At 37.1% G+C, this 12,342-nt stretch overlaps 1 protein-coding gene across 1 annotated transcript; it reads right to left on the reverse strand.

The window, feature by feature from the left end:
• Positions 1-6,958: 6,958 nt before the first annotated feature.
• GCK72_024218 (uncharacterized protein) lies at positions 6,959-10,238 on the reverse strand (the record flags this gene model as incomplete). The annotated part of the gene is made up of 7 exons (XM_003117910.1): positions 6,959-7,070; positions 7,244-7,320; positions 9,040-9,156; positions 9,206-9,325; positions 9,373-9,414; positions 9,975-10,085; positions 10,149-10,238. The coding sequence occupies 7 exons, from the start codon at positions 10,236-10,238 to the stop codon at positions 6,959-6,961; spliced, it is 669 nt and encodes a 222-aa protein (XP_003117958.1).
• Between the last annotated feature and the right edge of the window lie 2,104 nt (positions 10,239-12,342).

Consider the following 12,342-nt stretch of genomic DNA (forward strand, 5'->3'; position numbering starts at 1 on the left):
GCGGAGGAAGGGAGAAGATGGTGAAAATTGTTGACATGGATGGAGCAAAAAGCAATCTTTGAGGCAATCAATAATGACAAAAAAACCTTCCTCCGCAAGCCAGCGGCAGCGATTGACGCTATCTCAAGAATTCAGAAATAAAAACGATTGAAACTAGTTTTCACAAATTTCGCTATCAAAAATTTTCGGTTTCATCGTCAGATCTTCATTTTCAATAAAGAGTTTTTCATGGTTGAGACAAAAGTCATCACTCAAGTCGGCTGAAGTTTCAAGAACAGCAGTTACCCGAACATTGAACTTCACAGGAAAACAAAAGAAGTGGGATCCACACGCTGAAAAACGTATGCTCGTCACCTGACTTCGTCTTTCCTGTCGTCACAAATTAGTCTGACAAAGCAGTCGGCTTGATGGTCTGAAGAGAATGTGAAGTCTGCACAAGGGCTAGGCATCGGAGATCCAGTCGGGCGGTTTGAGAATTGGTCGAAAAAAAAGAAGGACGAGACGTCGATTTCAATGGACAAACCAATCCATTGAGGTCGTCTGTTCGAATCGGAAAGAAAATTGGCAGATGGTAAGAGGGCTCGTGGAAGAGTACTATTCCATTTTGATTGCCCTGTAGAGAAATATAAAACAAAAATTTTTATAGTACAACCAAGACGGAAAGGCCGACCGAATAGAAGCTTTTTGATGATTTCATTGCCCCGATCTTACTTTTTTAGGTTGCAAACCATCTCTGAACTCGCACAGCTGTTTAGGGCGTGCTGGGTAAAATGAAGACAATGACCATGTGGTAAGAACCGGAATGAGATCTAAAATCTATAGTCAATTGTTAAACAATGTACAGTATACCAGTTCCCTCCATACAAAAAAAATCAACGTCTTTCTGGCTAATGCTACCATTACAACTACTGGACGCCACCTAAAAACAGAGAAAGAGACGGGACGATTGTTGGGTGTTGTCTATTCAACCATGGACAAGGCTTATTTGGATGGTTTAAACAAAAATATTTTAGAGAATAGGAAAGAACCCACTTTAGGGAGAAGAAATGTTAGTCATGGGAAGTTTTGTTCACATACAAGAGTTAGAGCGTATTTAGATATTTTAATAATTGTTCTGACTACAAAACATTGTAAATATAATTTTCTATATAGTATTTGACAAACTTTGAATATAAATATGTACAATTTTTTATCGACTTTTTAAATTATTACACCAATATATTTTATATCAAACTGTTTGGGAACTTTTCCGGTTTTCTTATTGTAGACAGAAAGTGAAGTCACATTCAACACTGACAAAGACATGACAAGGATTAGTTTTTTCTTTATTAGTTGTAATGGTATATAACCAAGATAAGAGAGGTTGAGATAAAGGACCACTTGACATTATCAGAAGGTTACGTAGGAATAGTGGTCAAACAACACTACCATGTCCTATCACCAGCAATGGGGAATAGGAGAGCAAAGAAATATGTGGAGGGTCCCACAAGACGACGGCCTTCAATGGCCCAACCACGCAGCCAGAGGGGTGGAGCAATAATGACACCCGAGAAGAAGCTCGTCCACGTCATTGCATAAGAACACGAATACAGATAAGGCTCAGGCTTTCATTTGACATGAAAAAAATAATACAAAAGATCTACACTTCCTGGTTGTGAATTCTCTCATTTATTGGAATTTTTTGAATAATTTTTTTCCGAAAAAAAAGCTCTATATATATATAAAAGAAATAATTTGCATAGAATACTAGGGAACGTTAAAGCTAAAGCATTACCAAGGACAGTCTTTCCCTAGGTAGAAATTATACGGTAGTCAAGGCTGAGCGCTCGAAAGGAAAGACGACGTACGACGTCGTCAACGTCTCAACAAGACCTCGTTCCTAGAAGTCGGCCGCCATCGGCACCAAGATCTTCCTACTAAGACAGGAGGACGTCCTATATGAAGAGGAAGTCAAAAATACCAAAACTTCGCATTAGAAATTTGCTTTGGGGTGGTTACATAGGAATACCAAGCAAAAAAAGAGAAGCGGTTTCACTTCGAGCAGATGAAACAAAATATAGAAAATAAAATAAGTTTTGTGACGTTTGTTACTGACAACCTTCCATCTACAGTGTATTTGTTACTTTACATTCCAGTCGCTTCCATGGCAAAACGTGATGTGAAAACTGATAGTGGTGAATTGAAGAGTGGAGAATGAGTATTTCTATTGTTTAGACACATGAAAATATTTTAGTTTACAATAATGCCGGTCTCAATTCTTCAATAAACCATTGGAGACTTTATAAACGTTTTGGGAAAAACTGAATTCATGCTGGTTTGAAAACTTAAATTTATATTCTTCAGCCCAACAAAAAAGTGTACCATAACGTATTCTAGTAATATAGCAATGTTCTTGTGTTCAGAGAAAATCCATGGCAATCGGTTTACCTCCAATAACAATTACAGTTGTTTTTCAGGTTCTCTTGCATAGCATTGAAGCTCTTCTCGGATGTCAACGAGCAAAACAAAAATATATCCGTTCTTGTTAGTTCGATCCATGTAAATATGCAGGAATACTTTCACAATCGTTGTAGTTTCTAGAAGATTGAAGACCTTCATGAAATATGAGAAGCCCATTTAATTTTTGTGTGCAACACAGGAAGAATTGAGCAATCATTTATTGGTGCCAGTTTTTCAGAGCCAGTACATCTTTTCGCATCTCTCTTTTTTCTAAGTCTATTAATTCCAGGGTGGATCTCTTCTAGGCGTGGTTAGGATGGTGTTTTATTAAACCAATGACTCACCCATGCCTACTGTAGCTCTCGTGAAGATTCAGAAGTCCAATGCAGCAAGTGGCCAGTGGGTGTGGAGAGGAAAGAGAGAGAGAGAGAGAGAGAAAGAGAGGATGTGTGTAAGAAGAGAGAGTTTCGAGCTCCCTCAGTTGTGTTAGTGTTGAACGGGAGGGACCTACCGTCAGTTAGGAGTGCCGCACCTCGTTTCTTTTACTTTTTTGCTGTTTATGGTGGATTCAGATGATGGATCCAGTTGGATGGTGAATAGTCTATGGTTTCGCTAGACCATCATACAACAAGACACGATTTGATCGATGCCTATCGACTAGATAGTGTGCTTTTCTAGGAGTCTCATACGTATTCAACTATTCCGAAGACATCATTTGAAATGCGGAGAGGACTGCAAGAAGACTGAACAGTCGGAGAGACATCAGACGCACAAAGAAACCCCTCAAACGCTCTCTTTGTGTGTAGTGTACACATAGACCTCCCATGCTGAGACATCTCGTCAAAACGAGTAAGTACTGATGGCTGAAGAGACGCAGCTTCTCGACGGAAAGCTGCTTTGAGATAGAGCGACAGAGACGACAGACACAAACGCAGTGGCAGTGTGTGCAGTTCTCCACAAATAAGAATGTACAAAGAGCAAGACGCAGCGATTCTGGCGAGGAAACGACATTGGGGTGAGCGCGCTGATGAAAACGATAGAGAAGAGTGAGGAAGCAAGGGAAAAACGAGTGAGTGTAGGAGAAAACGAGACGGAGAACAACAAGACGCCACATTTTAGCCTCTTTTACTTTGAAAGAAGATAGGAAAAGAGAGGGAAATAGACATCGGCCTGAGGCTGTCTTCTTCTTCGTCTTCTTCTTTGAGTGTGTATGCGTTTTGCGGCCGTCTTTTCGAATGTCGGAATTATGGGCCCTTTTGATGGAAAATGCCTTCGAAAGATTGAATACGATACTCAAATGACAAGGGGAAGGTATACGGTAGAATCATGCCAACTTCAAACAATGTTTTTTGACAACTTTAATGTCTGGAAATAATCGCATGTTACTTCATCTATTGAAACCAGTGTCAACATCGACAGATATTGGAACAGAGGATTACTGTAGTTTTTCAACGCTCACAATTTGTGGAGGAGTGGAAAGGAAACGCCTCTACAAAAACGGAAGTAAGTCTGACTATTTCTGAGAGAAATTAGTTTGAAGACATTTTACATAAAATTTGAGAGTTGAGTAGAATACTAAAATTTCATCTATCGGAAACGGAGAAGCAGGAAAAATTTATTTGTGATTGAAGGAAACGCCTTGATTTTCTTGGTTGGCTGGTTGTTATGCTTGTATAACTTGTTTAATCAGAAGAAAATCTTGTTAAAAAACTTCGAGAAGGTGGAACTGAAAAATAATAACTCTTACGAAAAAAACTATAGCTTCTTCGATACGAACAACAACAGTACTTCAGTGAAATGTTTTTTTCTTTTTCTCTGATATTTTTTCTAGACAATACGACCACAGTATGTGAAAAACAATGTTCGTGGCTAGGTGAAGTGGCCATAACTAGTTCTCAGATAGACCCAATAATCCTATAATGAAATACATGCTAATCACATCTAATTATGCTCTACATTGTTCTCCGTACAATCTAGGAGAATTGGAGGATTAAATAGGGCAAGGGCTGATGATCACGGATCATGAATTGATTCACTGAATTCTAAGGAGTGGTTGACGCAGGAGTGATGCCATTTTCAGGGGGTTTTTTGAGATAAGGGACAAATAACGAGAAGATGAAAGAAAAAAGTAAAAATAGAATATTTTCATGATGACATGACTCCTCAACTGAACAATCTTGGTCGAGAAACAAACTCATTCTCTCTTCTATCTGTATGTACTTGTCAGCGGGAAAGTGCATTCCTTAGTCTGCTCCGTGGGAGACTTATCTTATTTGATTGGTGGTACCTTTCTTCTTTGTTCAGTAAAGTTCACTGCCCGCGTCTCGACAGATAGGAACGCGGCGGCATCTACCAAATAAAAGTAAAAGAGTCAATAAAATGAAATAGAAGATTGGATGGTTGATGAAATGGGAATGTGAATGAGAAGAAACCTCTCGAAAAAAATAACTGAAAGTCGACGCATGAATAATCCTTAAAAAAAGCACTCGGGAAAATGAAAATCGAAAATAATATACAGAAACTGAGTTATAACAGAAGCCAAAGTAATATTCGAAAAGTGTCAAGTGATCTAAAGCCACGTGATTACTTCACTGGAAATAATATTATCTGTTGGTAATACGATACTCAATCCAAGCCTTGACTCAGGAGCTTTCACTCTAAATTTGATATTTACGTTACTTGGTAAACTGAAAAATAAGTGATTTTGAAATGTTATCAAAACTCGTCTTCCAATTGATATCATTGGTGTTGAATATGTTCGACGAGAGAGGAAATCACATAAAAACGTTGAGAGTTCTAAAAAGTAACGGCAGACATTCATGTTTAAACATTTCCGGAAAATTCGAAGGCACTAAATCCAAAAATCAACTTACCACCGATCTACAGTAGTCCTCGTAAATCAATATGATGACTTGAAAAAAAACAAGAGTAATTCCGCCTTCAAAGTTATCTGAAAACTAGATTTACATGATTTCATTCCCGTCATGAGACTACTGAAAACAGCTGTCCAAACTGAGAGAAAACCCACGTATTTCCCAATCTGAAAAAAATGAAAAAAGAGAAAAGAGATGTCGATTAAATGGCGGGGCAAACAGTATGACACATGCCACACAGAGTTACAAAATTATAAATCAGTCCAGTCATGAGAGGGCGGAAGAGAAGAAAACCATGTTAGTTCAGTCATAGTTTTTTTTTCTGACAATTCAAGAGGGGTCTTTTTGTGTTCGCCGTACACAACTCAATTGTCCCAATCAATATAATAAAAACACAAGTTGAAAAGATATTTTTCAATTAAGAGGATCGTGCTCTGACACCTAGAAAAACAAGAAAAAAGAGTTCCCAACTGGAAAGTGCGTCTGAACTCTATCTGCATGTTTCCAACTAGCAGCATTCATCATATATCTCAGAAAATAAGAAGTCATTTAACTTCATGGAAAATGCACATGTTGATTATCAATTCTTGATGTACTTCCGTCTGAGCAATGCACTCATTTCCTACTACTTTCCCCATATTTTCAAGACGGAAGAAGAAGTTCTCAAAACTTAGTCATTTGCGTTCTCAGATTTCTTCTTACAGCAGAATATGTTCAGACGAAAATATGTTTTGTCTAGATCAGCTGCCATGAAAAACGCCCACGAGAGATTATCAGATAAATCAGAAATGAAGAATGTGAAATGTTTTTCATAACGCTGTCACATTTTGGGGAAATATTTTACACATTTCTAATGTTTTCACATTCAGTATTTGAAACAATCTTGTTTCTCTAATGTTTTAATATTAACGAGAAAACACAAATTGAAAATTGGAACAGTTATGCATCGTATCAATCTCCCAAATAAAGAATAAAAAATTTCCCTATGTACTTTTGAAGTCTGGGATCAGACACTACAAGTCTTATCTTCAGTGTGATAATTGGTATCTGCCAAATGGAAAAATACAATTTTTCGCATTCTCAAAATTCATTGAGATTCTTCCCACTACAGTTTATTTCTCCTAGACCTCAAATGTTTTAAACAACAAATGATAATACAAGTTTATTATATAGAAGTCATACGCGGAGGTTCATGTTGAGAAAGAAAATGTTTCTCATTCAATAAGAAATAGACAATTTCAGAGCAAAAAATGAAAACGTTTTTACAAAAAAAAGAATTCTTAAGTCAAAAGTATACAAGAAATTGGATCTGTTTTGATTTTTCAGGTTGTGGTGCAAAGTTTTTCAGTGAGAGTATTTGAATGGACCAGAACTTGCAAGTGTAGGAAAGCAATAAAGTTAATCTACTTAATGTTGCTCATTCTTCTATGGTTTTAGATAACTTAACCAGCTTGACTCAGTCGTCAGATGAAGATATTCGTTATTTCATCGGATCGATACTTAGAATGAGATCACAGAAATTGCACTAAAAGAGAAAAAAAAAGAGAAAAAAGGAAAATAGGAACATAAGAAAAAAAAGAAGAGAAAATAATGAAGGCTTAGAATAGCCAGAGTACAAATGAATTGGTTTGTTTAAAAATTGGAACTTAGTTGAAATTGCAGCATCTGCTGAGTTCTGCCGTCTTCGGCTCGTTAATTGAAATTGTGTCAGCCATCTCTCCTCCCGGAACGAAACCGTATTTCATCTTGATCATTCTCCTGTAACAATAAGATCGCATGCATTTCTATGTCTATTTTTGTTTTTATCGCACGTCGGAGAATTTTTTCAATTATTTGAAAAGAATCCGATTTGCTTGTTAACAATAGCACTTATTTCATTCTCGATTTGTCACTGCACTGACGGTACCGTTCTACCCCTTGAAAAAACTCACTCTGCAAGTCCAAGGAACGCTCTGTCAACGTTATGTCCAGTTTTGGCGCTGGTCTCCATGAATGGAATTGCATATGCCTGAAATAATGATTACATTAAAAATTTTCAAGGAGCACTTACTAAATGTTTTGATAAAACTTTTTCGATATACTCATAAATGTTGGAAAATAGTTTGTAAGAATGACTTAGTCATAATCAATATTAAAATATCAAACGTTCACTTATTATGAAATTGTATATTATGAATATGAAATTAATGAAAGTAGTTTTTTTTCAGGTACAGACTGAACTGTATATTTTTAGAAAAATATTTCGAATGGGTCACGAAAGAAAAACTTATGTTTATTTGTGCTAAAAACTTCTATGATCGTAGAAATCAACGCAGTTAATAAATAAATTATATGTTTATCATATCTATGAGTTTTGATCTTCACTCTCTTGATAATTCTAATTTGTGTTACTGCATATAGTAACTTATCTACTTTATTGACATTTTTACAATATGAAATTTGAAACTTTTGATCAGAATCCTTATTCTGATAAGGGAAGTAAAGAACGGACCAAGTTGAACTTATTCTATAACGTTGAGCAAAGAGTCTTATCATCGTTTTCCGACATTTTGTAAATTTTTGTTGCACTTTTGGAATTCTCCTGGTCGAAGGTATCGAAAAAATTATAGAAAAGTACACATCGGTCCGTCGTTCTTCTTTTGTAAAACTAGAACCAAGGAAGGATTTTAGGTGGGCGGGATTATCGGTCAAGTTTTTTCTCTAGAGAATACTGAGTGATATCAATTATCTTTGAATTTGTCGACTGCATGATTTGAAAACTGGAACCATTCATCAACTGTGAATGAAATTAAAATAGTGACTTTTATATACAAGTTGACGCGGAATGTTTTGATTAGAGTCTAATACTTTGAACAGATTATAGCAAGCAACAAACGGTCTATCGAAAAAGTCAACCGACAATTTTCGGCTTGTTTCCATTTTAAAAGGCATGTGACGACATTCTCTCAAAATAAATGATGATAGCAGCGAATGTTCTCCGGAGCTACAATACTATAAGTTGTGCCACAACTTATCAGTTACACACTACTCGCACCCAGTTTTTTGGTATTCTCATGGTGGAAATCCCCAACTGAATTTCTATCATCACTATTTTCCATTATTTTAGGTTTCCGTGTTCTATTTGAATTTAATTAGAGAACCTCAAGAACGGATGGCGTGCAATCGTTAAGTTCATCTTGCTTCTTGACACTAATTTCCGTTTCTTTATTTTCTGAGCAGTGACGCATCTTGAATTGTTTTGTGTCAACCCTTTGAACCTCAATTTGGTTGAAAAAAGTGCACCATCTTGAATAATACATTGTTTTACTATTACACTTAGAGTAGACTCCCTTCGTACACACAGAATAATCACTCGGACAAAAAACGTGTAGTATGTACATGGGCACCCCCCGACGCAACCTCTTCTCAAATTACAGACACTGATGTCACTTTCTCTGTTGCTCCATTTCTGCTAAGCCGTACGCTCCTTGTTCATTAGAAGCAGCAAAACCTACCAAAAATTGGATTCCGACGCCGGGAGAAGAAATTATTCATCAGGGCCAAATGAGAAAAAAGCGTAAAACGTCAATCTCATCATGCAATGAGCTTTCTCTATTCCCAGGGTAGAAAGAAAAAAACGCTGTAGATCAAAAACCTAGTCTTCTTCTCTCACAACTCTTTGTGAACTTTCTCTCCGTTTATAGAATTTTCCCTTGACCCCATTCACAGAGCATAATTGAATATTAACCTCGGCAAGACGTTTTCCCTCATCCGTTGGCACAGCTCTTGGCAAATCACATTTGTTGCCAACAAGTGTCACTTGTACCGCCTCCTTTCCAAACTCTTTGATTTGAGAGAGCCAGTTCTGGAAAATTCAAGGAAAACACTCAACGTGAAGAGCTTTCAAGTCTTACGCGGCAATTCTCGAAACTCGCGCGGTTCGCAATGTCGTAAACCAGGAGAAGAGCGTCCGCATCACGGTAGTAAGAAGTAGTGACGGAACGGAAACGCTCTTGTCCAGCTGTATCCCAGATCTAGAAAGAAAAGAAAATAAAAAAATCCCTAGTTAGGTGTGTCATACCTGAAGTTTCACCTTCTTGTCTCCCATTGTGACCAACTTGTTCTGAAAGTACATTTCATTTGGGTTTCAGATCAGAAAAGGGTTCAGACTTCATGAGCAGAAATAAAAAGATCAGACATTGTTCAAAAAGTTAACGCAGAACTTTTGCAAGTTTAGAATGTAATACGATTCCCAGGGGTGTTTTAGTCAAATCTCAGATCTTGCAAAATGCACACCTCATGCTTTACTTCCTTTCTCACGCTATAAATCTTAACTTTTTTTTCGAAAAATTCTGTAGTCCCGATATTTTTGATTCGAGATAAAAGTCAAGAGTAGACCTTGCGAATGACAAGGGAATATCACCCCAGACATGGAAAGATTTCTGAGCTTCTGAATATCGAGTACTACTCTAAAGTCTCTAAAGTGCACTTGAAATCATCCTGTACTTCTACAACTATTGTGATTCTATGTTAAAGTTGAGTTAAAGTACATGTCAATAGCTATTAATGGACTCAATTGACGTCAAAAAGTTAGAAAAGCACATGGTATCATGAAGGCTATAATTTGACAAGACAAATCACAAATTCTAGAATTCCAGTTGTGACGTAATTTATATTACTCACTCTGTAATCAATTCCCACAGTAGAAATAAAGTTGTTGTTGAGGAAAGCACCATCTTTGTAACGAATCAAGAGACAAGTCTTACCGGTGCAACTGTCGCCAAGAAGCATGACCTGGAATACGAGAACAGTATAAGAAGAAAAGGAAACAGGTTTTAAAACAACTTTTTACACTACCTTGATTGTGATTTTATCCGAAACTTCTAGATCCAACATTTCCGACCGGTGCTTACTTTTCACCGAATGCTCGTCGGTTTGATTTGGCATGGTTGGAATGGAACTGAACACTTGTTTCAAACAACTTGAAAATGAGAAAGATAGTGCACGTAAAGGGCGGAGCGATAACGGATGAGGAGGAGAACAATGAGAGCAGACGTTGAAAGAGGAGCAATCTGAGGAGCCGCCCTAAATTGGAAAGAAAGAGACTGGCGCTTTTCAAACCGAGTAGTCGCCTTTCACCGCGAATAAAAAATAACTTGGAAGACTTTGTCAACGAAGACTAAGACCACGAATGGTGGTAGTGTGGGAGCCGAGTGCACAAAACGTGGTGTGGAAAGAAAAACACGTAATGAGAAAGTGGCAAAAACGGGGTCCCTACTATCAAAAAAGACAGCGATGGGATTTGAATTTGAGACGAGAAGAAGGACTCTCCCGCATGTTTTATCTCATTTCTGCTTTTTTTCGCAGTCTGAGCGCAAGCTCGTTGCGTTTGAAAAGAAGAAGAAGGTGCCAACGATTACCAAAAAAATGAGAAGATGAAGAAGAAAATTGAAGCCAACTCAAATGAGAATATCGGGTGAGAAATGAGAAAAAAGACTAATGAGCAATATGAGATTATCCAAAATTCAAAGTTTGGGACACATGATCAAAAGAGACGTAGAAACTGAAAGACAGGTGAGTAAAACATCTGGAGGTAGAAATAAATAGATTGTTTTCTTCCGACGGGATACAATTTGCCTAGTAATTGAACTCTTTTTTGTTTGAGTGCGGTCTACACAGACATGAAATTGAGCTTGCTATAAAGTGGTTCGCTTCATAAAACTACTCCGTTTTCGAGTGAACCGTTAAAACGTCATCTTGTATTCTGTGCGCAAGGAACCCGTACACACTTCTCAAACACATCATTCAAACTCTTGAGAACATCATTTCGTTTGAAAAAATGCATTATGAGTCAATCCTAGATGAGTGTACTGTATATGTTTTTTCGAATTGAGGGAAACAACTGGAGAAAATATGAATATGACACGTCACTGACTTGGAAACTATTACTCAGAGCCCAGAACTACTCATAAATGAAAAATAATAAAACTTCGGAATAACTCTGTCAATCATGTCAAATCTGTCATTTTTCTTCATACTTTTGCTTCTTTTTCGATATGATCTTTGTCAACATATCTTTCAGAAACCTTACATTTTTGACTAGGAAATTATTTCTGAATTTGAAAATTGGTTTTTATGTTTTCTTGTCAAATTTTTTATCTGAAAGATGCCACACCTTATCAAAACAGAAAGTCAGAAAAACAATGACTGTGCACTTTAGTCAGAGACTTTTGAAGATCGAAATTCTAGGACTCACGAAAATTAGAGTATAAAAATGCAATTCGGTTACAAAAGAAGTCTGTTTCCAATGAGCACTTTAAGTCTCTCCCAAATAGAGTTTTCACAATGAACGTATTTGTTCGGAACAAAACGACGACCAGAGTAGTACAAGAATTAATTGCACCACTACTACCACTTGCACATTTTCTCACTAGGAAGAAGTGAGATTAGGAAAAAAGGACGAAAGAAGAGAATACGTCATTTGCAAAGACATGCATATGAATAGAATTTTTCTTAGAGAGAAGATCCAGTAGGCGAAAAAACTTGAGAAGACCCGATCGTATCAGTATTGAGCTTCAATGTGTGAGAATGTGGAAATGTGAAAAATTCAGTGAACTCAAACATTTTCCGCTTTTTCGTGTTTTTTGTTCGAAGAGTGAAAACATGTCTAAAAGAAGGCAAAGAAAGAAGACGTTTTTCTTTTTTCTATGGCTGCTCAACAACCGCCGTTGTTAGAAAATTTCTTTGCAAAAGGACATATTTGAACGGGATAACGAGCCGCTGAGTGGAATTTTGTCACTTTTTGAATGTCAAACTGACAGGGCACAAAACATTTGTTTGCACAATACGAATTGGCAACATCCAACTGAAATATTTCAAGATTCTATGAAAACGTTTCTAACAAATGCTATGTGATTGCGTATTCAGAGAAAATCTGGGAATGAATTAGATGAATCAGATGTAACAACTTATTCACGAGCCACAATTTTCTCACGAAACAGAAAGCAAAAGGTTGAATCCGTCTCAAAATGCGCTCATGGGCAAAAACGGA

This window comes from Caenorhabditis remanei, chromosome X, assembly GCF_010183535.1.
Source record: "Caenorhabditis remanei strain PX506 chromosome X, whole genome shotgun sequence".
NCBI classification, from domain to species: domain Eukaryota; kingdom Metazoa; phylum Nematoda; class Chromadorea; order Rhabditida; family Rhabditidae; genus Caenorhabditis; species Caenorhabditis remanei.